Raw genomic sequence first — 24,064 nt, 5'->3', positions numbered from 1 at the left:
ATAAGAAATACTCTCTAGATGTGTAGAAACACATGGACTTTCAACTATTTCTCCATTCTTAAAAAATATTTTAGAGTTTTACTTCTGACTGTGGAGTCACTTGTGTGTCTCCACAGTCAGAAGTAAAACTCCTCATTTAAAGTAGCTGATGAGGCAAAAAAATAGACATAAATAGAAATAAATGGATATAGTATTATTATTATGATTATGATTATTATTATTGTTGTTGTTGTTGTTATTATTATTATTATGGACTCACTAAGCCACGTGTATCCTGTGCATTTATGATGTGCTGACGGACTTTTGCGGGAAACTGTTGACGCGCAGTTATTTACCGCTCCTGCGGATCTGCGCGTAATCAGGAGGCGAATGAGGGATAGTGCTGAGACAATCAGCATTCGGCGGGGTTTCTCACATCCTCTGAGGAGAGGAGGGGGAGGGTTAAGAGGGTGGAAAGAACTCGGGCTGAGGAATTTGAATCCTATTTGACGGTGGAGAGAGGGAAAAGAAAAAACCAAAGGAACGTCTGCGGGAGTGTGAAGAAACCGGTGGCCTGGGAAGGAAGAGTTTGGACAACAGAGTGCGGGGAAACACTGATTTAAAAATACTGCCTCGGTCGCCAGAAATAGACTCGACAACTTTGGACAACTCGATCAGCTGGTCGGAGACGTTGTTGCGCTTTTTGTGGAAAAAGTCTTGCATAGCGTCATGAAGATTCACGGCAGCAGAGGAACACAGCAGCACCTCTGAGGAGCTCCGACTTCTTTCTTTGAAAGGGGAATTGAAACGAGGGGGGGTTGCTTTGATCACATTTTCAACGCCAACTCAAGAGTCACTGAAGTTTACCCGCTGCTGAGATGTGCAGATGGAGCCCGTCAAGGTTCTGACGACGGCTGCTAATATCATGAAGCCAAGGAAAATCTGCACCTCGGAAATGTTGATTTGGATCTTCGCCGTCACTTTTTGCTCCTGGAGGTGTGTAGCCACCAGTACGCTGACAGGTAAGCCTTCCAGTCCAGCTCTGGCGTTAACGACCAATTAGCAGCCTGTTTTCGATTCCTTCTCTCTAAGAATTAATTTGTTTTGGGGTTGCAAATACATAACCGCAGCTGCAGCTTCAACATCTGGCCAGCACGATTCATTACGCACGAAACGCTGTTTAAAACCACTTGGAGTCTTTCCCCCCTTATCGAGCAGTTATTCAGCAGCAGGTAAAGTGTGAGGGAGAGAATCTCTTCGGCTCCTGGAGAAGATTTTAAGACGAGAGAGGAGAGAATGGTGGTTTCTGAGGAGGAATCATCGGCAGTGTGAACTCTTGTTGGAATCCAAACAGGGACTCACATTAGTTGTGGTATTTGAAGAATTTTAAGGTCTGAATTCCAGGCATGGACTTAAAATAAATCCCTCAGGGAAGTGAAGCAATGTTCGAGAAATGCATTTTGGGGACAGACAAGACAGACCTCTGTCTTAAAAACATCTCCACAGGGGCCTTCACCTGTCAGGTCATGTGTTTTGGCCATTACTGTCACCCTGAAAGGACAGACTCTTCCACATGCTGCTGTGATTTATGATTCCTTGGCCACGGGTCTGAAGACAATCTTAATCAATGTCTCACTTCCTTTATGTATGCAGCAGGAACCTGCAGCTCAGGACTGTGGAATGGGGGGTTCAGGGGGCAAATGTTTTGGTTTGTGAGTCAGAGCTGCTCTGACTCAGACTGAAGCACCAGAATGATGGATGGGATCAGGGAGCCAGAGTGAAAGAGCCAGTTCGGAGGGGAGGTGGAAAACCATGTAGCTATGAATCGGTGGAATGGCATGAAAAGAAGTCTAAATGATAAAAGGGCAAAAGTGCAGACGTGGTGGTGGTGGTGTGGGGGGGGTAACAAGAGCCAGAGACATGAAGGAGGGGGTGAGAGGAGATACATGCTTGGACTGTGTTGGGATTTTGTGTCTATGACATTTAACATCCAGGCATTTACTGTGAAGGGATAATGTGGAGGGAGACTGGACGTAGGGAAGCGTGGGGACAAAAGGGGGGGGGGGTAGTTTGGCCTAAATGATCACACGCGACCCGATGTCTCTGACTTCTCATAAAAGCTTTATGGGCTTAGTATTGTATCAATGCAGCCCGAAGAGACGGCGCAGGAAAGTGGGTCTGGTTTTGTTGGCTATGACGGTGAAAAAAGTCAGGGCTGCGCGGTTTCTTCAAAGTGCTCAGCCAAGCTTGAAAATGAGGGGAGGAATGACTTTTAATGCCAAAAAGCGCACAGAAAAAGAGTGTGTGTGTATGTGTGTGTGTGTGTGTGTGTGTGTGTGTGTGTTAAGGGGGCGTTGTGGAGCTCAGCACTCTCCCAGAAGAAGTTTATTGAATGCTGGCTTATGTTTGTGTATCACTCGCACTTCTACAGAACCGGACTTCTAAATAAGGTCCAAGGCCAAGTATTTCAGGGAGATGCAGTGGGGTCCTGCAGGTCACAGTGAGGGGGGGGTCAGATGTCAAAGGTGGCTCATGAAACACACTGGGCGGGCCGCTTGACAAGCTTGAGAAAATCTTTAGGCATCATTCAGTGAAGTGAGGTGATTTATTCTGTGCTGAAGCCAAGTTTGCATTTTTCCTGTTACTATTTTTTCAGAACAAGACGTTTGGCGCCTTCTGCAGAGGCTGTCCACTTTTTTGGAAATGTTTATTTTGATAAAAGAATCCTTTTTGATCCTGTAAGGCATGTCTGCCCCCCCTGTATATGCGTTTTAACATTGCTCTGTAGAAACATTGATATTTCTCGTGGTTGTGTCTGGCACTGATGGTGCAGCAGGAGCTGCCGTCTTCTAACAAGGAGCCTTTGTCCCACTATCAGCACGGTCCCGCTCAGGTCAGCCTCTCTGTTAGTGAGGGGCACAAGATAAGGGGCTCCGTTCAAAACCGGACTTCAAAATAAAAGCACCTTTCCTGATTTTTTTTTTAGATTTGAGAGAATAATTAACCCAAGCCTTCCCCCCCTCCCCCTCCCCCTCCCCCAACCAAAGATCTGGTGTTTGAGCAGAATCCCAGGACTGTCATCTCTTCATTGGGAAAGCCTGTTGTCATGGACTGCACCCTGAGAGGCACAGGGGGAGAAGAAGAGGACCCCCCTGATGTGCTCTGGCTGAGAGATAGTGTGCCGCTTCATTACACGGACACCAACCAGTTCCAGGTCCACACTGGCGGCAACAGTTGGACTGTCATTAGCACGCTCAGGTGGGTGGAACCTCTCTGTTCTGCCTACCGAAATGTTAGGATAAACCTTCTCCTGAGCTGTCGCAGCCCCACCTGTCCTAAAAATGTCTGTAATGCAGCCGCTGTGATTGTTTTTATTTCCTGTTCCTCCACCTCACCCTGTTACCTGCTTAACCAGGCGACAGCTTACATCAGCCATTTGAGGCCACTTTAATTTTTGATCTAGATTCATGTATTTAATCCTGCTTGATGGGATCATAAAGTCCTAAAGGAAATTAATCAGGGTTTATACATATTTATGCCCCCGTCTGACTTTACCATTGCCTGATCTTTACTTGACTTTTATCGCATCTCAACAGAATCGAGAAGGTTCAGCTTTCAGACATGGGCTCCTATCAATGTGCCGTTTTGTCAGAAGAACAGGAGATCTTTTCCAAAGAGGGAAGCATTCAGCTCGAGGGTGAGCTCCTCATCCATTCCATAATATCTACAAAATTAAACCCAAGTGCGCCAAATCTGGCTTTTTGAAAGTCCTCATTCAGCTGTTTCTTCCTCAGGTCTTCCACATTTCTCTGTGGAACCCCAACACATGTCTGTGGAGGCCAACGTGTCCCTGAGCCTGAGCTGCGTGGCCCACGGCCCTCCAGAGCCTGTCAGGGTCATCTGGCTGCAGGATGGTGCTCCCCTCAACTCCCTAACAGACCCAGTTGCTCTCTCGCCTTCTACCTTCAACCTGACAGGTATTGTCTTTCATTTTCTTATCTCAGCAGCAGAATATATGAGTGCAAATGTCGTATGGAGTTACAGAAATGAGTTGTGTAGTGTTAAAGGTCTACGTAAATGAGCAACATGCAGTGTTGCTGCTGCAGGTGCACCCAAACGCATCTTTTTACATTATTAATAGGCAATCAGCAGCTGAGTTTTATCAGGTTGAAATAAAGTCATGATTCTGTCTAACTTTAAGGTTATATATGAAAGTATAATTTGTGAATCCAACTAACAGAGTTTTTGATTTACAGGACAAATTTGTACCCACTGGTTTTGGTTTAATTTACTGTAGGATAATAATTATGTAGGACTTCAAAAGCAACATAACAACTGTCTTCGATGGGTTCAAAAGCTCTGCAATGGCTGAAACAAAACCCCACATTAACCACATTTTCCCCCATGGAGAGCTCAGGCTGACCCACATAAGTGCACGAAGCCATCAAGGATTTGCCTTGTGGTCATGTGTCCAATGGCTGAACATGTGGAGATGAACAATAGTCGGGTGAGGAGAGATAAATAAGCACTGAAAGGAATCTCAGTGATAAAAATCAGAGCCCAGTGAGTCAGAGGGAAGAATCTGGTTTGACTCATCACAGCAGGCTGGTTGGTGTCGACCAGGACCCCTTTGATGGTAACCAACACTCACGTCTCTGGAATGGGCAGCTGGCTGCCTCTGGCAGACCACCAGCCCCAACCAAGGCAGAAGTAAAGAAAGTCTTAGTTCACCTTGAACTATGATGTATATGATCTGCACATCATGCCCTTTTTGCTTTGATGGTGTTACATCAATGCTAATGAGTTCTGAATGAGAAAGAATCCAAGCATGAGCTTTATTTATAGTGAAAGCCTTCAGCCTGAGGTCCAGTTCCATGTCCCAGTCACTGTGGTCAACAAATGGCAGATTTAATCAGCTGATCAGGGGATGTTGTGTTGTGGTTTTGAGATGGGGAAGGAAAGGAAAAAAAGTAAAGTGTCGCAATCCTGAGACAATCTGATGAGCTGTTCGTTCACCCGCACCACTCTAGTGCTCATCCCCAGCTCCTTCCTCCTTCCTCTTCTCCCTCACAATCCTTCACAAGAGTCACACTCCCTGTCGCTTTTCCGGCCGTGACACAATGGAGGCATGGTGTGTTCTCACAAAACAACGCGCTGTGTGGCTGCGTGTGAGCCGTCTGTGGCCAGCGGACAATGTTTGGGTGTTAGATAACGCCGATAAAAAAGAGTCACATGTTCCAGTGTTTGTGTTGCCTTTCAACGTCGCTGGTCGCCGATTCCAGCGCTGATGACTGCATTCCTCGGGCCACGAATGAGTTAAAGTCATTCATTTTGTTTCATTTTGTTTCATCCAGGTTTAAACAGGACCAGCACGTTTTCCTGTGAGGCTCACAACCGCAAAGGTGTGGCTACATCTGGATCTGGTACCATCACTGGTAGGTGGAGCCGCGACAGCATTTCTGCCACCTCCATTTAGACGCTCTTTATTATTTTAATCATTTCATTTCCTTCTTCTTCAGTTCTTCCATCCCGACCCAAACATGTCAGAGCTGTAGAGATAACTCAGTCCAGTCTCCGTCTGTCATGGACGCCTGGGTTTGGGGGGGACTACCCAATAATTCACTGTTCTGTGCAGGTAAAAAAAGAACAAGATTGTGTGTGTGACAGAAATGCCGCCATTGTTTGTCTTTGTCGTTCAGAGACAACGCCTCACCTTTTGCAAGTTTTACCTTAAACTATAGTTATCCCTATCTTCCACATGTCATCCCTTCCCTGCTTTATTCCTGTAGCTGCAGATCAGGTTTCACTCTGGGAAAGTGGCCCTCTGGATTAATCTTTTGTAGTACCACTCCCTCTCCCCCTCTCTCTCTCTCTCTACGTCAGTGTCTCTCTGCCACTACACTTTGCTCTGGCTGCTGGAGTTTCTAGCTGAGAGGAGGGACGTTTTCTCCTCGAGAAAAAAGCAATGCAGCACCACCCATAGACGTCTGGTTCTAATAAAGCTGCCCCTCGTACCTCTTTATTTTCTCGCTCCCTCCCTTCGACCATCCGTTACCCCCTCACAGGGGAACGAGGCGAGGGGCCAGCCTCTGCAGAAAGGGGCAAAAATCTGAATTTAATGGCTCATTGTGCTGCACTGAGAAACAAAAAAACCAGGCTACAGAGAGAAGGACAGAAAGAAAGAATTGACAGTAGGTATCGTGAGTTTGGGCCATACAAGGAGAATGTAGCCACAAGCGTGACTCAGGGATGAGCTGTACAATTTGATTAAATGCAGTTCTCAAGCTGGACAGTGATTCATCTGGTTAGGAATGACTCTCTCACACACACTCAAACTCTCCTGATTCATAGAATATTGTTTTGGAATCCTCCACCCAGGAATAAATATCCATCCACTTTTCTCCTGGACTTCTGAATACACATATAATATTGTACCTGCTTCATATGAGGACACGTAATATGTTTAATCTGTGGTTGCTCATGTATTTATTGTTTTCTTAAGCTTTTTAATGTGAAGCCCACCCTAAGACGTGCTCTCTGTAGCCTCGAGGAGCCGTTTTAATGAGCAGCACAGCAGTGAGCAGCAGTAACTTTAATGTGGTTTGAAAATTGCTGCAGTATTTTTTCCTGCCTTGTGTTCCTCTTTAAATGTGTTTACCACAGCCTTCGCAGAGTCAACACGTTTCTTCCACTCTCCTTTTTTTTTTAAAATTGTCGTTCAAACCTTCTGCTCTTCACCTGGCTGATCCTGGCTTTTTAAAATGGTCAGGTTTTAATGCCCTTTTTTTTTTTATTTGAGTGATTCCTCCACAAATCTTTGCCCTTTAACCCCTATAGGCCAAACACCTGAGCGAGGACCTCGAGGAACAGCCCGATGAGCTGATCCACAACCAGAACGTGGACATCCCACCCATCACACACCTGATCGAGGACCTGGAGCCCCACAGCTCTTACGCTGTCAGGGTCGCCTGTCACAGCAGCCAGGGCCCGTCTGACTGGTCACCCTGGGTTGAACTGCGCACCAAAGAAGGAGGTGAGTCTTCTGAGTGAGGACATGTTTGTTTTCAGTAAGTGTGGGATCACTCCCTCTGAAGTCGGTCACGTTTAAGGTTATCTGGCTACTGGTTCTAAGTCCAGGTTTCCTCCCACTCCTGAGTGGGCCTTAACGTCCTGATACGATAGCAGTTTAAACTTTCTTATGTCTGTTCCGAAGCTTAATTATTAAAAGCGGGCAGTAAAAATGCACAAAGGTTTACGTTATTAGTCTTTAAGTCTTTAAAAATAGCAGCTTACAGGGAGTAGGATCTGTCAGAGTATGACCCGGAGCAAAACGTATCAAGCACACCGAGCACATTCAACTACATTTAGGTAGTTTAAATAATGTTGAAATAAACTGGAATCCTACTTAAAATGAATTCAAACAGAGCCCATTCAGCGTGGTCTGGGTGGTGGTCTTTGGGTACAGTAGCCACATTCATGGTGAGTCATTCACTTTTCTCCAGCAAGACACATTTTTATGAGCTTGTTTGGGATGGAGGATTGAGCCCTCTGCGCCGTGGCGACGGTTCTCGTCTTGACTCAAACTGAGTCAGGGTTTCAGGTTGAAGTTACAGTCGACTGTTACTGACGGTAATCCGTCCTGCCTCTTTTGGTCTGTTTATAACGGATGCCAGACGCGTTACTGTACCTCTACACACTCCTATTGAAATGTAAACTCTGGGCTGGCAGAGTCGGTCCTGGAGAGAAGGAGGGACCTTAAACTCTCCTCATGTGGGTTCATAGCTCTCTGTCCAATCTCAAATGTTGAGCTGCTGTGTGCTTCAGTATAAACTGAGGTGGGATTTTCCATGCCAGCTCATACTGGATGAACAAGAGTGGAAAGAGTGTATACTAAGAGGAGAGATATGCAACTGTAGGGATGCTGGGGCTTTCCGTAATGGAAGCTAGCAGTAATCTGAATACTGCGATGCAGATTCTCACTGTTAGAAAAGGGAAGAAATGTAGTGAATAAAATCAAGAGAGGCGAGAAGTGGCTGTCTGATGTGACGGCATTTTGGCTTTTCAGGTTTCACTTCTTTATTATTGCGAAATGAATCACAAATTCTTGGAGTTTCGTTGTCCGCGCTCCCCGCACTTGTCCTAACAGCCTGGACAATGAGGGAACAGCCGATAAGCCTCAGCTGGTGCTCAGAGATAGTTCAGGAAACACTGAAGGTCAGAGAAGTGGAAGAATGAAGGGGAGACTTGGATCATCACGCAGTGTCCACATCTCTTTGTTTTGAGTGCTGAGGTTTTTATTTTTCAGTCCTTCCTCTGGAATTTCTTTCAGCTGATTTGTTTTTCATCAGTAATAGTTTGGAAACGTGCTGCATTGTTCCTTAAGTGTGTCATCCTGGTAAAAATATCCATTTTTATTTTTTATTCCAGTCTCTCGCTTCTGCCGGCTCTCATTTCCCCTTTCGATTTGACCTCAGAAGACCCGCGATGCTTTTTCGCAACATATACTGCAAGGCACTGTGGGAAAAAAACAAAAACAAAGAGGTCTGGGGTGGGACTGTGGAAGGAATGGATAGAAGTGCAGGGGAAATGAGGGACGGAGGCACTTTGAGAAAACACTCATTTGCTGTTTTCCCAGAGCCCACGACTTTTCCCCAAGGATGAGAGAACAGAAGGGGGTCGTGGGTCATCGTCGACAGAGGAAGGGAGCAATGTAACATTCTGGTTCATAAAGCTGTAGAAATAATTGGGTTTCAAATATGTTCACGGTATAAACTGTCCTGATGGAAGTGAGGCAGGAGCGTAACCACACACAAACACATGTGTCACATTAAGGCCCCTTTTAATGCTGCCAGGCATTACAAAAGAAGTGATTAAAGACAGACAGTAGATTATTCTCCCACTAAAGTGGAGGTGAATATTGCTGATGACACCAGTTTGTTTGCAGTGATGGAAAACAGGCAGACGCCAGGGTAATGAATCATCCCTCCCCTGAAGGGCGACCTCCTTTTTTTAAAATCCTTGTCTCAACTTTAACGGTGTTGCTCTCACACACCCAGCAAAAATCTAATAGTTTTTCAGCATATCCAGGGAAAAGGCTGAAGTGCTTAAACACAATGCATTTTGCAACTCCTGTTAATTCAATAAAAAATGTTTATTTTCTAGACCCTTCTGCCAGTTTTTTTTTGTATGTGTGGACAAATTACATCTTTGTTCTATTGCGTTTATGGCTCCATGGCAACAAAGAGAGTAGCATTACCTCAGAGAAGGCAGCGAGGGGGAAAAAAAGTCGAGGGGGGGGGGGGGGGGGGGGGGGGTTAGTCATCTTGGATGAAAGAAAGAAAGAAAAACGTCAGAAAGAAAACAGAAGGAACCAGAGATAGAGAGGCAGAAATGGTGGAGAAGAACTACGTTAGCAAACTTGAGCTGGAGTTGTTTCTTATTGTTGTTGTTACTGCTGCTGGAAGGCGGACCGGCGAGCACATGTGGAAACAATCATCCAGCAAATGACTCCTGATAGCATCATCCATAGGCTGGGCCATGTTTCCCAACACGTAGCAGCACGGGCTGACTTATTGCATGTGCTGGCGGAGGCGTGCGTGGGTATTTATTTTCTGTTACTTTTTCAGTCTGCAACAACGGCAGATTCTGTTCCCACTGTTTCAAAAATGATGATGTCAGATAAAGTGATTAAAGGATTAAAGGCACTGGGAGACGCATTGGCGTGCACGCGTCTGAGTTCACCTCACTGTGGGCCCCGTTGCCTCGTGAATGGAGTGCATTCGCCCGTTTGTGCTGCCCTAAATTTGCCTTTTTTCTCCTGGATGAATTCTCCACATTCTTTGGTATTTTCTCCTTACAGCTGTGTCCTTTTCTGCACTCTCGAGGATCTAGGCTGTCAAAACAAGACACACCTAGCAAACCCCATTTCCCCTGGTTATCAGGTGGACCCTGATCATTCCTCATACATTGCTTCTTTGTTTTGTGAACACATAAACAGTTGTAATGTAAAGAAACGCCGCTGACGTTTGCTGTTTTTTGTGTTCCAGTGCCAGAAAACCCACCAGTGAATGTGACCGCGGTGTTAAATGGGACTGAAGTGTTAATGGCGTGGGAGGGACCTCCAGGAAGGCTCAACGGGGAGCTGCAGGGCTACATGGTGGAGTACAGCACCCCCGCCGCTCAGCAGGTGAGTCGTGGACGATCACACGCGGGCTTCGCCAAACTGACAGCTTATGTCAGGATCATTTCATACTGACAACTGTGGCTTTTTCTATGGACAGTTTTATGTGGACACTGGATTGGACACCGAGCTGTCAATCAACCTGTCCATGCCGTTGTCCAACGTATCTTTCCGAGTATGTGCCTATACCGGGGCAGGGAGGGGGCCCTGGACCCCCTCACAGACTCTGAGTCTTGTCAGTCCTGGTGAGTGGCAAACCTTTATGTAAATTTAGCAGATAACAATGATCATAGACAATGTTTGGATTAAAGCTGAGGGGGGGGAAAAAATCTTGAATTCTCCTTTTTCTTTCCTCCCACAGAAATGGAGGGATTTAGAGGTGAGTCACTTTTTTCTGGTTTTCAAACTCTGCTATGACCTCTGAAATGACACATATTGACCAGGAAGGGACATTATCTCATGCTCTTTCTTCCACCACGAGACTTCTCCTTTCTCCTCCGTGAGCCTGAGGGTTCCTTCCTGTGAAGCTCAGAAAGGAGGAAGGAACAGAAAAAAGGAGAAGAGAGGAGCTCAGACATACAGAATGGGGAAGAGGGCTGAATAGGAGACACGTCATAAATATTTATAACAGAAGGAGACAGTGGAGCATCTCTGTTAGCTTAGGCTAATGCAGAGGGTTCAAACAAGAACGGCTGATTGGAAAGAGGCAGTGAAAGTGCAGGAGACTGGGTGTGAACTGGTGGAAGAGGGTTGTGAGTGCACTCACGGGAAATTTGTGAATTAATGCATGACACATCAAAATAGAAAAAAAAACACAGTGAAAGGCAAGTTTATAAATACAAATAAACCCATCAATAGTAATAATACATTAAGTCTGTTGGGACCAATTATTTGATCCCCAAATCTTGTCTACGTCAGATTAAAATGTGTTTATGTGTTGGCTTAAGTAAAGTTTTTATAAGCTCTTAAATTAGAGGTGGAGGCTCAGGTGATTATAATTAGTAAAATTTAAAAAAAAATCTGTCATATATAATCCATAACCTTTAAACAGCGGTTGTGAATGTTCCTTTATGCCCGGCTGTGTCCTCCCTCAGATCCCCCTCCCACGGAATTTTCCTGGCACTGGTGGTATGTGGTGATGGGCATTGCTGGTGCCGTGTCCATGGCTGTGCTCATGGTTGTTTACGTGGCCAAGCTGCGGCGAAAGGAGACAAGATTCGGGTGCGTAGGCAGTTTTGCTCCACGTGGGTGGAAGGGAGGGACCGTATTGCTGTTCCAAACCAAAGTTTACTTGTTTTTAGTTCCTTGACCTTCCTGCTACATGTATGAGGGCATTCTAGAGCAGAGGATAGCAAAAAAAAAAGATCAAAACCCACCAACTGTCACATTCTCTCTGTGTATTCATTCATTTCTGCATTGACAGGGAGGCGTTTGAGCCCATGATGGAGAGCGGAGAGCTGGTGGTCAGGTACCGTGCTCGTCGGACCTACAGCCGCAGAACAACAGAAGCGACGTGTGAGTTTACTGCTCTGCCCCCCCGAGCTGCTCAGAACAACGGCATTTCAAATATTTGTGCCTGGTTGTACCTGCAGCAGTGGGAGATGTGCCTCTCTGCATGCACCAACCTGCCTCTGTCTGGGTAGATAGTAAGAAAGGGGGGGAAAAGGGGAAAGAAAGAGACGGATCTGCAGTTTCCTTTGGCTGAATAAAAGGTCGGGTTGCGATCAGTTAAAGGGTTTCATGACGGCTCTGGTTGGAGGTGAAACACTCCTGTGAGGGAGGCGCTGTGGTCCTGGTGTAATGCTTCAGTGGGGAGTAGCTGTCTGCGTTATCGCGAGCCAGTATTCCCGTAGGTCCCCGGGAATACAGACAAGAGTGGCGTGGATGTGAGCGCAGCCACCGGATTCCGATTTCACGCAGCTGGGACGGATTCAAGCCTTGACATTGTCCCTGATGGACACATGAAATTTGTCTCATACCTCATACGCAGGTCTCAGCTTGCCACAACCACAAAGAGGCCGGGAGAAGGCAAAAGTTTAGAGAAAAGGCAAAAAAAAAAAAAAAAGAAATGACCTGAAAGAGACAGAGGGAGGGCGATGCTCGGATAAAAAGCAACTGAGTAAAAAGGGAAATGCATGCTGGGAGAAAAAAAGGGACAGGCTCATGTCAGATGGATTTGGGTGGGATTTGCACTGCTGGTGTTGACCAGGACTTTTGGATGATTCTCAGGGTAAAACAGAACCCTTGGGCCCGGCTTATTGAATGCATTGGCTAATTGTTGGTCACGCCAGCATGTGTTGTTACGTGCTTGTGGCCTGAGCGCACTGTTGTTCGGCTTGTGGCAGATTGATAGTGGAGCAGCAGCTGGAGGGGGAATCTACGCATGTTGTTGGAATTGTCATATTCAGGTCCAGATGTGAAAACAGAGCTAATATCTGTAGCGAGGCCTCTTGGCCAAGACCGAACTCAACGATGGCCAGTTGGCCGGGACCTTTCTGCTCACGACTGAAATCGGGGAAATGTAAACCTTGACGTCATCTCCCCACTGCGGTGAGGTCCCCTGCTGGGCGTTTGACGGCTAAAGAGTGTTCTGAGAGGACGTTGTTTATAGCCTGATTAAGTTTTGGATTCCTGAGAGTGCTCTTTTGTTTTAAGGAACTGGTTTTTTTTGCATGTTTGTTGTCCTCTGACTTTTAAATGCAGTGAATAAATAGCGACCCCTTTTAACCTGGAGTGGAAAAGGTTGAAATCCTCATTTTTCTCCCCCCTCAGTGAACAGCCTGGGCATCAGTGATGAGCTGAAGCAGAAGCTACAAGACGTAATGGTGGACAGACATAAACTAACACTTGGGAAAACACTGGGAGAAGGTCTGTAATCATTTTTGTTTCCACCTCATGTGTCTGACACTATAAAATGTTTTGTACTAGCTACAGAGTAACAGTTAAGACCTTCACATGTCACTGTGAGATACGAAAGTCACCGATGTTGCATTTAAACCGTGTTTCCTCATCAGGAGAGTTCGGCTCGGTGATGGAAGGGCTGTTGATGCAGGAGGAATCGGTTCTCAAAGTTGCTGTCAAGACTATGAAAAGTGAGTAAACGGCAAAAGCTCCCAGAAATCAGGGCTGTCAAAGGTCAAACATGACAACCGTGGCCAGAAAACAGTTCTTCAGCTGGAGAAAGGGCGATTCCCCAAATTGCCGAAGATTTATAACTATTTAATATCCCCCCAGAAAGGCTGAAGTCTGTGGTATTAATAATTGTTAACGTGAACTCACCCCATACACTGTTTTTGTTTCTAGTTGCCATCTGTACCCGCACGGAGATGGAAGACTTCCTTCGCGAAGCCGCCTGCATGAAAGAGTTTGACCACCCCAACGTCATGAGGCTCCTGGGTAAATCAGATCAGCCTCATTTAAATCTAAAATTGATTCTTTTTTTCCTCATCTACGGCTGGGATCTGTTAAGTGGCAGTAAATCCATTTCAGATTTCAACACAATCCAGACCAGGGATTACCAGGGTAACACTCCCAAGCTAATTTAGACTCATTTTAATCTCTGAAAAAGCCCCGATTCTCCAGTTTGGAAAACATTTAGAAGAATTCTTCAAACCTGGAGCAGATAAAGCATTCGCTGTTCACTTTATGAAGTTAAATCCTGAAAACTAAACTCAACACTGTCCCTTATTGAGTAAACCTGTCCTCTTGGATATGAGTGTGTGTCTCTGATAGTGATCTGGTGTGTTATCACAGGTGTGTGTCTGCAGACTGTAGAGAGCGAAGGTTACCCCTCCCCTGTTGTCATCTTGCCCTATATGAAACATGGAGATCTGCATAGCTATCTGCTTTACTCCAGACTGGGAGACTGTCCTGTGGTAGGTCTTGACTGCAAAGAATAAATGTGTCGAGTCAGCAAAACACACACACACGCACACTCACGCACAACCCCGCAGGACACATCTTTTCCCAAATGATTTACCAGCTTAATGAGTTGAGGGGTGAGCAGTTCATGTGAATTCTGTCAGCAAAATGATATCCAAAGTTCAGTTTAGCGTGAACCCATTGTCGGAGGCTCTGACGTGTTCTTGGCCTCGCACACACGCTGAGATCATTGTTTGCAATCTGCAGTTTTATTTGTTGTTGGACGGGATGCTTTTTCGGAATCCGATTTTTGCCGCTTTGCCAGGAAGACGGGGCCATTTTGAGAGCTGAATCAGAACAAGGCTTCTGCAGAATTCTGAAAGGTCCAGATGTGTAAAAACACAGAAGGTGTTCCTGAACAGCGGCGCCCAGTTTGAGCTCAGCAGATCCATCCTCAGACACGTGAGCTCTGCTGCCCCCTGCTGGGCAGAACGGAAAGTGTAGCTCAAACCCCGTGTCCTTTATCTGTTTCAGTACCTCCCGTCTCAGATGCTAGTGAAGTTTATGACTGATATTGCCCGAGGGATGGAGTACCTCAGCAGCAAGAACTTCATCCATCGAGACCTCGCAGCCCGCAACTGCATGTAAGCCTTGTTCTTCCTCTAAGATACTAAGAGGAGAAACAACTTTACAGTATTTTAGGATGATGTTTGCATTTACCGAGCACGAATCCCCCCCCAGGTTGAACGAGAACATGAACGTTTGTGTGGCTGACTTCGGCCTCTCCAAGAAGATCTACAATGGCGACTACTACAGACAGGGCAGGATCTCAAAGATGCCTGTGAAATGGATCGCCATTGAAAGCTTGGCTGATCGAGTCTACACCACGAAGAGCGACGTGGTGAGTTCACTCTCATCTTGAGAAATCAGGTCACCCTAGACATGGCTGTGTGTCGTTTCTATGGCTACCATTTGACCTGTACCTGATGAAGTGCCTGTTTGTCTCTCTCAGTGGTCGTTCGGGGTCACCATGTGGGAGATCGCCACTCGGGGCCAGACTCCATATCCGGGGGTGGAAAACAGTGAGATTTATGATTACTTGAGACAGGGAAACCGTCTTAAACAGCCTCCAGACTGTCTCGACTGCATGTGAGTGTTTTCTGCACTTGATGAGCCTCAGAAATGTTTGGTTTACAAGGCTTTTTTTCCCCTCATCAGGCAAAAATCTCCTGACCTGAATGAGGAATTCCAATCTCTTTATTTATGTTTAGTCTCATAAACTCGCTGCGCAGACCGTTCCCAGCACTCGCCCTAATAAATTTGCAGTTCTCTCTTTTCTATAGGAGATGGGATCACAAACCTGATCCTGAAAACATTCCTACATCAACTATAAAACCGTTTTTCATGTGTATAAACAGGAATCTTGTTCCTTTTTCCTGATTTTCAGCTACGCTCTGATGTTTTCCTGTTGGCTGCTGAGCCCAAAGGATCGCCCATCGTTTGAGACCTTGAGGTGCGAGCTGGAAAAGGCCCTTGAGGACCTGCCAGACTCTCAGGACCCAGATGAGATCCTGTACGTAAACATGGACGAGTCATCCATGGAGCTCGGAGCTGTTGGAGGCCGAGACCCCATCAGGGGTCCTTCTCCGCTCTGCCTGAAAGGCCTGGACTCTGTGACCACAGTGGAGGTCCACCACCCGAACCGCTACGTCCTCTGTCCCCAGCACGAGACCAACCGTGCGCTCTCTGACTCGCTGGAAAGTCTGGACATGCCGGTGTCATCCTCCGCAGCCACACTGCCTCTACACCCATCCTGCCACTCGACTCCCAACCCCACCCCGGCCCCCACCCCAACGGTGGAGCTGTTGGAGGACAGGGAAGGGCCCAGGAAAATGGCCTGGCAGTGACGGCCGTGCACCTAAAAACACTGACTGGACTCGTCACTGCCAAGTGTGCCACAGCTTTCCTGCAGGTCCGAGAACAGGATCCAGCCTCCCGCTGCCGAATGAGCGCAGCCTCAACCCCCCCCCCCAACAAATACTTTGCACAAGCACACACAGCTAAAGACATTCCGTCGAACAGAGACCGTATGTCCTGTTTCTTTAATAGGAGCACATTTAAATATCAATGTTAATGTGTGAATGATGTACCAGCAGGAATAGGGAAGCGTTTTGCATTCGCTTGAAACATTTCTAATTTTTCTGAGGGTTTTTTTCCCCTGTTTTTTGGACAGTTTTTCCAGTTTAGAGAGCATTTAATGCATTCATTCCTTAATTGAGAGCTCAATTTAATGGAAGCAAACAGAACCAGCTTGTTTAGTTATGTCAAGATAGTAATATTGGTCGACTTTGCACAGGCAGTTGAAGACTTTGCAGTTGTTCTGAATGCAAACCCTTCAGCTCTCCTAGACATACAGTAGGTGTGTTCCTCCAGGATCAGCTGGTCAGGTGCGAGGTTCTGGTGGGACTTTGAAGTACCTTGATATTTCAGAAAACAACTACCCCGAAAACCAGAAAAAATTAGTCGGGAAAAACAGTTTTTCAGTTGTTTTTTTTACAAGTGAATGCAATATGCTTTTAGACAGGAGGAAGGTACTTACTAGTGTAAAAATGCTGCAGCACAATCAGTCCCAGCAGCAACAGCAAAAAAACAACTACCTGCGTGCAGAATGAGTCGCCCCCGTGATTCATGAAGCGCTGTGAACTCAGCTCAACCACTGCCAGACTGAGAAATCCAAGTGAAAAATGAAGAAAACTCTACTGCAAGCTTTAAAGACTTTAAAGACGCCTCGTTTGTTAGCAATGAAAAACCGCGCTTGTGTTAATGTGTGGCCTAATGTAGCAAGCAGCCCCACTGCCATCTTCAGGCTGGAGCATTGCTCATTCTGCATGAAGCAGCCATGATTATTTACACACAGACACCTCCCGACTCTGTGCGGAACCTTAGTATTTGCTCATCAGGGACAGAGGTGCCGCTCACATCACAAGGCCGCAACCATTAAAAGAACAAAGGGAGGTATAGACATGTCGGGGATACACAAGGCAAATGCTGGGGGCAACGCCACGGCTTTGTTTCTGCCTTAAGCACAGTGTTTTTTTAATGAAATTGTAAAAAGTAATATGCTGGTTTCATTTTGCACCAATGTTTATATGTGTTTATATGTTAATCTTTGTTCTGGTGTTTTACCATCTTTCATTGACATTCTGGCTCATCCTGTCTCTAATGTCTCACACATGCTTCAAAGAGGCAATCACAGCAACAGCTGCATGGATTCGGTGGTGGTGGGGGGTGTCCAACAGAATGTATTCCATAATATTATCCCACCTGTTCTGGACTGTATTTGCATGTCCAGGCTAGGTACTGCAAATAGAATTGGGTTTTCACCACAATACAGACAGAAAGCAGCATTAGAGACCCAAAAGGACGTTTGGCTATCCAAAGTTTTGCTTCAATGATGTCGTATAATACATGCACTTATTTTGATCTTGAAGTATATACTGTACATATTTGCCTTATTCGTACACAGTTTGAGAGGTTTTCTTTATGTAAAAGGATATCACTATTGACGGTACTTGCATACAAAACAGTATTCCTGAAACGATTGTTGGGATAAAGTGGGAATTACTCACGTGACCTTTGGTACAATGGTGCTGAGAGTGAGCCGCTGCTTTAATTTGATCTTTAACATTTTTAAGTACCAGTGTGTGTTTGGAATATTTTCAACAGAAAAGAAAAAACAAAAACAAAACACACCTTTAAACAATTACCAGCCTGAAAGCTCACAGCTCAACATTACCATCAGTGCCTTCGGACAGCCAGTATTTGTGTATAGATCTGGTAAATGTACTGAGATGATTGGTTGAATTGGGATTATACAGTTAATTACCTTTATATTGTTGCTAAGCAGTTTTTATACAATAGCTATAAGGTATTTTGTACAAGAAATAAATGCATCCATCATGAATTCCAAAACAATGTAGTGCCTTCTTTACTCCAGCAGAGGGTAGTAAATACACACCAGATCCATTCATGATTCACAAATGTTTATTTCCTTATTCAGGTGACCAACACAAGACATGATGAGATGGTCACTGTGACTAACATTAGGTCTCAGAAGCTAATGTAGGAAAACTCCACATCACCCACAATCTCCAGCTTGTCAATAATGTTGACGGGTTTCAATTTGTGGTGGTAATCAAACAAGTGTTGTCCATCCACAGACACTTTAAACTTGTCATTGTCACAGGTAACCGACATCTGGAAGACAGAATGCTTCAGAATTCAGGTTTGTTGATATATATTAAACTGGATTTAATGTAGATAGCCCTTACGTCAAAGAACAGCCCGGGACCAAAGGGGTTGAAGATGAGCTCTCTTTCCTCTTTGTCCCAGATGCCTCCAATTTTGGTGTTTCTCACAACAATCTTGTCCTTCACCCTGGGGTTGATATGCAGGGCTATGTTGTTGGACTTGCTCTCCATGAAGTTGATGGCAAAACTGCAGTAGAGATTTGTAAAAGGCAGTCAAACCTTGCGTGGGCACAGATTCATTCACACACACACACACACACACACACACACACACACACACACACACACACACACACACACACACACACACACACACACACACACACACACACACACACACACACACACACACACACACACACACACACACACACACCTGTCTGCATCATTGAGAGCGTTGCCTCTGAAGGTAAAAGTCCTGCCAGGGGACATTTGTCCTGGGATTAAGGTACTGTAGGGAATAGCCTGGAACACAAAAGAAACATTCAACTCTAATATGTCTCAGCATTGATTACCTAACTGCACATGTTTTCCAAAAGGTAAACTTTAACCAAGCTGTGACTCATGTATTACATCTAGTGTACTGTAAATTCCTCTAAGGTCATCAAAGAATTAAGCTGTGAAGCTCTGAAGTTTCATAGTAACATCAAAAAACATCCCACTCCTCAAAATCAATATTACATAACTAGAATTTACTCACAGGGTTGAAGACTTTCTGGTCATTCGTGTTCTATAATGACATGAAGAAATAAAGTTTGATTAGCAAAGTTCGAATAATAATTTGAACAGAAGAATGTGTCAAATGTAACAAAGTGTACTCGCCGTCTGTTGTCCTGTCGTTGCACCCTGCAAATCAAAGGAAAACGTTTAACTTTGTCACAATGACCACCATTACATCCAAAGCAAAACTTTAAAGTCTCACCCCCAAGACTTTAATAGACTGGATGGAAACTTGTCCTGCTATGTGAATGGCACACACTCGCTCCAGGGGGATGCGATGGGAAAAGGTGTAGAAATCCTGCCCGTCCACTTTAACCTGCACAAACATCCGTGTTAATATCATTTCTAGCTTCGATGATCAACGATGATTAAATTCTAATGTTCGTTGCCCGACCTGATAGCCCTCTGTGGTCACCATGAAGACAATTTTGAAGGGCTGGCCTTTGGTGAAGGGCATGGACCGAATCTTCTCCTCGGAGCCCCAGGAGTCGTTCTCAAAGGAGTTGAAGACCACCTTGTCCCACCCAGTAAAGCGAGGGTTGAAGTGAAGAGCGATGTCGCTGGACTCGGACTCAGCAGAGCGCAGGTTGATCATAAAACTACCAGATATTTGAGAGCTGTTGAGTTAGATACTACTCCAGACCCCCCAGCAAAGGTGTCAAGACTAGACTGATTTCACTCATGCACAAACACAACTACAGACTGAGACGTTGTGACATCTCCCTCAACGAGGGAGCTTTTTCCTGTCCATACCTGTCCATGTCTTCATGAGCCGTTCCCTGAATGTTGACTGACATGCCATCCTTCAGGCCTCCATAAATGGGCCCCATATAGGGAATCTTCTGCAAAGTGCACACAAATGATAAGATAAACCTCCACAATTCTCATACACCCAACAACTGTTTAATTAACTTTAGATAATTTCACTGTTAAAGTGAAAAATGTAATGTGACCAGTAACTTATTGTTGCAATTCCTTCTCATTGACACTCGATGTAAACATGACAACAGTTGGTTCTTTTGGCCTATTAAATACAGATAACTTACAGGGTTGGTGACTTGGCCATCATTGCTCTGTAATGACATTAATATATGCGAGCTTTTAATTACGAAACATCATGCACGCAAAAGGTATCAAGCAGAAGTCTCACTAGAAGGTTTAAAAGTGGGACTAGACCCTGCAAATCCAGATGAAGAAAAAAAAATACAAGCATAACAGTAATAATATATGGTCATTTTATTATAGTAATTAATAGCATCAGTTACTCTTGTTAGTTGACAAATATTGTCTACTCACTCCGTGTCCTCCCGAAGTATGACCCTAAAATTTTAAAAAGTAATTCTTAGAATGATTCAATGCGACACAAACAAGATAAACAGAAAGTTGTGGATATGCCTTCTCATGTGGTAACCTCATAACGACCATTAACGAACATGTGCAGACACAAACCTGTGGTTGTTACCACATCACCCGCCCCAACATGGAAAGTGAAAGCTCAACGTCTCACCCCCATGAAATGAATCGTTTGGACGGAGACGTCTCCTTTTATCTCGATGGCGCAAACCCGATCGAGGGGGATGCGATGGTGAAAGGTGTAGAAGTCCTTCCCATCCACTTTAATCTGCAACATATTGGCAAAATACACCATACCATGTGTAATCTGAGGGAATCAAGCACACAAGGTGTGCGTTACATTATACTGTGCAATCTGTGCTTTGCCTGACCTTATAGGCCTCTGAGGTCGCCTTGATGACAAACTCGAAGGCCTCCCCTTTGGTGAGGGGCATTTGGTAGAACTCCTCTGAGCCCCAGGAGCCGCCCTTAAAGGCGTTGAAGACCACCTTGTCCTTGCCATCAAATCGGGGGTTGAAGTGAAGAGCGATGTCACTGGAATCCGACTCGGCACAGCGCAGGTTGATTGCAAACCTGTGGGACAGATATTAATGGCCCCGAGTCAGTAATCAAAGGTGTGGATGTACAAGGATTTATCGAAGGAGCTGCCAAGCTGCCACGCCCAGACAGGAGGTTAGAGATTAAGACAGAGTGGAAACTATTGCTTTGAACATATTAGCCTTAAATTTGTGTAGTATCCAAGAATTACTAACCTGGTCATGTTTAAAGGTGCCACACCCTTGACAACAACTGACATCCCCTCCTTCAGTCCTCCAGAAATGGGACCCATGTAGGGAATGGCCTGCACAATCATTTCATGAAAAAGACTCAAAACTGAAATTTAGGCATTTATCAGGCGAGGGGGAGTGCTGCTGTGCTGAACCTCCTGGTGTGATCAATATCCCATTTGTGACCTCAAATGGGATATTGATTTTGTTCAGAAGTTTAAAAAAGCGCATTTTGAAAAGTCGACATTATGGTTTTTATTATTTATTTGGTTCCGCCAACACAAATAGTTCCGGAGACCGACTGTTGCCAATCAGCTAATCAATAGAACTCCTGTAGAGCGGAGTGATATTGTATGTAAAGAGTCACAGCGCTGTTGAATAGGAACTGAAGTAGTCCGCACAAGTACAAAGTGTCCCTGCTGCTTGTCCCATGCAGAACACCAACGTTTAGAGGCCAGAACACGTCTGAAGCAAACGTGACTAAACCGCTTTCACACCGACTGGCATTAATGAATCCAGTTCCGCAGAATTCACCGTACCTACCGGGTCGGAAACCGACTGAGTTCCAAATCCGGAAGACATGGCAGCAGTGTGTGTGTGACAAGCACGCAGGCGAAATCCTGATCAGGATCTGATTTCAGGTGCAGGTCGACGCGTTATAAGAAAAAGCAGGGAGGAGGAGAGCTGGGAACCAAACCCACCATGACATCACCAAACATCCTCACAATTCCCAAAGTCAACAGCCACCCGGGTTGAGGAGGTGGGCGTGGCAGCCTTTGAGTCTGGGGGTGGTATGCACACACCTGTCAACAGTTTAAAACTGTAAATCATCCCAAGTAGACGATAAAATATAGATTAAAAAACTGTGATATGCGATGCGAAAGTAGTTTGATAAGTAAAAGCTCATGTAGGATCATCGGTGTGGGAGATTGAGTTTTGAAGCAGCAAATATTAATGCTGCAGAAGCGATATTATACTCAAACATAAACCCAGAACTTTTTACGGGTAGATTACCCAAGAGATTTTATGATATAGGAGATTTGATCTTTCAGTGGTATCTGGCCAAACAGGAAGTAGAACCTGCAACACTAGTTACTGAAGTAAACCGTAGCGACACAGGAATTCAGTCTGCCACACAAGTCATGTGTTTCAATGTACAAAAACAGTCATTTCAATGTCTTGGAGTGAACTTTAAATGCCAGAACCCCTCCAGCAGCCACACCCACAGAAAACAGAAAAATTCAAATGCATCTATTTAAAAAAACAAACCAAAAAAAACTATACGTGAACACACAGTATGACACGCTGCTGCAGTTTTTTAAAATACTTTTCTTTATTCTTTAGTGAAACCTGCAGGTCATTCAGAGGACATTAGCTGCCTCTGTGCAAACCAAAGCCACAGGTAGAACCAGTGATTGCCGCAGATTCCTATGTGTGCACTTAAATGCCAGTTGGACCTTTGGATCACAAAATAGGCATTTTTGTCAGTCACAGTACCTTCACACTGGTGAGGGTCACGACCAGAACACACACCTGCCCAGCAAAACCATTGCACGATCATTTTTGATTCTTCCTGACTCAAAGAAAAATAAATATATGTATCTGTGGGTTATTTAAAATATGTCTTTTCATCCAAGTCTCCCACTCAGTCGGGATGTTACTGTTCTACCGATGACGCTGCAGTCAAAATGTTTACATTAAATACATTCATTACCTACACTTTTAATGCACCGAGACAAAAAAAAGGTGTGTGTGCAATGCAAGTGTAATAGAACCAGAAACACACTGACAACAACCGTCATCAGTATGTTCCAACTGGAAACAAACAAAAATAAAAGCAATAAATAGGTCATTTTTAAGTGTCACTGCCTGTGGGAACATCAACACTACATGCCACAGATGGGAACACATCCATCCATCCATGGATGCAGTGTAAGACTTAATGTCTGCTCACACGTAAATGTCACGCCCTCGTCACGTGTTGATCTGACCAGAGTTCACACATGAGAACTCGTTCATAGTGTCTACAGAGGAACAAAAGGAGCCTAGTCACGGTCTGGACAGTTGCCAGCATTCTTAAATAAAATGAAATTAAATATAGGAAGCAAAAGTATGTATCAGGTGCTATAGGCACTATCATGTTTACAGCAGGAGTGACTGACAGTCTGTTGTATATAAAAACGATACTATGCAAGGCAATCTATGCATATTTTACACAAAAAGGCCATGTAGTGTTTTAGAGAAGAATAAAAACTTTCTTTAAACCTCTCTGATAGTATCTGATAATATTCTGCTTGGACAGTGCAGTCAGGTATGCATAGTTTGTGCACACGAAGGACAAAACTAACATATAAACAATTATTCCTTTTGTAACGTTTCTTCTCTTCGTTGTTTCTCATCTACTTCATGTGCACGTGGACGCTGCAGCGGGTTACCCGAGTTGATCCTCATACTGCTTCCTGAAGCAGTCTCCAGCAGGGAAGAAGTCCCAGCATCGCTCCTGGTACATCTTCCACACGTAAGATTCCTGACAACGCACAGAAAGAGAGCAGAATGTAAACTTTAATCAATGAGAGCTGTGTCTTTAGCGTGAACGGAAGCAAACCTGTCCTGTGTGTTCTGTTTCGTCTTTATTTATGAGATACATGAGGAAGAACCTGAGAAAACAAAAGGAAATTCCGGTAAATTATATACAGCGCGACCTTATTTCAGGAGGACGTATGCGTGTTTAATGTCGCTTTAGTTTTAAACGATCCCTCGGCTCTGACTCACATGTAGTTGGCCAAGTTATGTTCCTCTAAGGTGTGCGTCTCGAAGCCGTGCGGCGTCGTGTCAAAGTAGTCGCTTCCTATTCCACATATAAAACACTTTGTCTAGAGGGAAAGACGACAGTT

General features: G+C 45.0%; 3 protein-coding genes across 16 annotated transcripts in view; 1 reads left to right on the top strand and 2 right to left on the bottom strand.

Annotated features, from left to right (window-relative positions):
- The first annotated feature begins 388 nt into the window (after positions 1 to 388).
- On the top strand, positions 389 to 17,992 carry axl (AXL receptor tyrosine kinase). The gene is made up of 20 exons (XM_011608662.2): positions 389 to 1,001; positions 3,027 to 3,237; positions 3,576 to 3,676; positions 3,774 to 3,956; positions 5,334 to 5,414; positions 5,499 to 5,614; positions 6,817 to 7,012; positions 10,026 to 10,165; positions 10,260 to 10,404; positions 10,521 to 10,538; positions 11,254 to 11,380; positions 11,583 to 11,674; positions 12,932 to 13,027; positions 13,174 to 13,251; positions 13,463 to 13,555; positions 13,913 to 14,034; positions 14,555 to 14,664; positions 14,762 to 14,921; positions 15,033 to 15,169; positions 15,468 to 17,992. Exons 1-20 carry the CDS (start codon positions 866 to 868, stop codon positions 15,925 to 15,927), a joined length of 2,802 nt encoding a protein of 933 aa, XP_011606964.2. The 5' UTR covers positions 389 to 865; the 3' UTR covers positions 15,928 to 17,992.
- Positions 17,993 to 18,046: 54 nt separating this feature from the next.
- LOC101073226 (galectin-4-like) lies at positions 18,047 to 21,871 on the bottom strand. Its single transcript, XM_011608661.2, has 14 exons — positions 21,714 to 21,871; positions 21,156 to 21,244; positions 20,775 to 20,976; positions 20,558 to 20,671; positions 20,347 to 20,370; positions 20,097 to 20,123; positions 19,804 to 19,892; positions 19,445 to 19,649; positions 19,253 to 19,366; positions 19,153 to 19,176; positions 19,031 to 19,060; positions 18,707 to 18,795; positions 18,352 to 18,517; positions 18,047 to 18,277 (listed from the first exon to the last, which is right to left on the bottom strand). Exons 1-14 carry the CDS (start codon positions 21,750 to 21,752, stop codon positions 18,131 to 18,133), a joined length of 1,359 nt encoding a protein of 452 aa, XP_011606963.1. The 5' UTR covers positions 21,753 to 21,871; the 3' UTR covers positions 18,047 to 18,130.
- A 608-nt stretch (positions 21,872 to 22,479) lies between these two features.
- The window catches only part of ryr1b (ryanodine receptor 1b (skeletal)), a 40,256-nt gene continuing 38,671 nt past the window's right edge, over positions 22,480 to 24,064 (bottom strand). For all 14 annotated transcript variants that reach the window (XM_029843658.1, XM_029843665.1, XM_029843667.1 and 11 more), the window contains 3 exons: positions 23,943 to 24,043; positions 23,776 to 23,827; positions 22,480 to 23,697 (listed from right to left, as the gene is read on the bottom strand). In XM_029843658.1, the coding sequence (XP_029699518.1) occupies positions 23,602 to 23,697; positions 23,776 to 23,827; positions 23,943 to 24,043 (249 nt within the window). In that variant the 3' untranslated portion in view covers positions 22,480 to 23,601. The remainder of the gene's footprint in view (positions 23,698 to 23,775; positions 23,828 to 23,942; positions 24,044 to 24,064) is intronic.

The sequence above is a fragment of the Takifugu rubripes genome, chromosome 11, assembly GCF_901000725.2.
Source record: "Takifugu rubripes chromosome 11, fTakRub1.2, whole genome shotgun sequence".
Lineage (NCBI taxonomy): Eukaryota > Metazoa > Chordata > Actinopteri > Tetraodontiformes > Tetraodontidae > Takifugu > Takifugu rubripes.
The sequence above is the reverse complement of the archived record's forward strand: the minus strand, read 5'-3'. Positions and strand labels throughout refer to the sequence as shown.

Excerpts from the sequence above, each read along its gene's own strand:
- axl (XM_011608662.2), top strand. The coding sequence starts at position 866 with ATGGAGCCCGTCAAGGTTCTGACGACGGCTGCTAATATCATGAAGCCA. Across the intron at positions 3,238-3,575 it reads ACTGTCATTAGCACGCTCAG|AATCGAGAAGGTTCAGCTTT; the intron begins GTGGGTGGAACC and ends GCATCTCAACAG. Across the intron at positions 7,013-10,025 it reads ACTGCGCACCAAAGAAGGAG|TGCCAGAAAACCCACCAGTG; the intron begins GTGAGTCTTCTG and ends TTTGTGTTCCAG.
- LOC101073226 (XM_011608661.2), bottom strand. The coding sequence starts at position 21,752 with ATGTCTTCCGGATTTGGAACTCAGTCGGTTTCCGACCCG. Across the intron at positions 20,672-20,774 it reads CGACCTCAGAGGCCTATAAG|ATTAAAGTGGATGGGAAGGA; the intron begins GTCAGGCAAAGC and ends AATATGTTGCAG. Across the intron at positions 18,518-18,706 it reads GCTCTCAATGATGCAGACAG|TTTTGCCATCAACTTCATGG; the intron begins GTGTGTGTGTGT and ends TCTCTACTGCAG.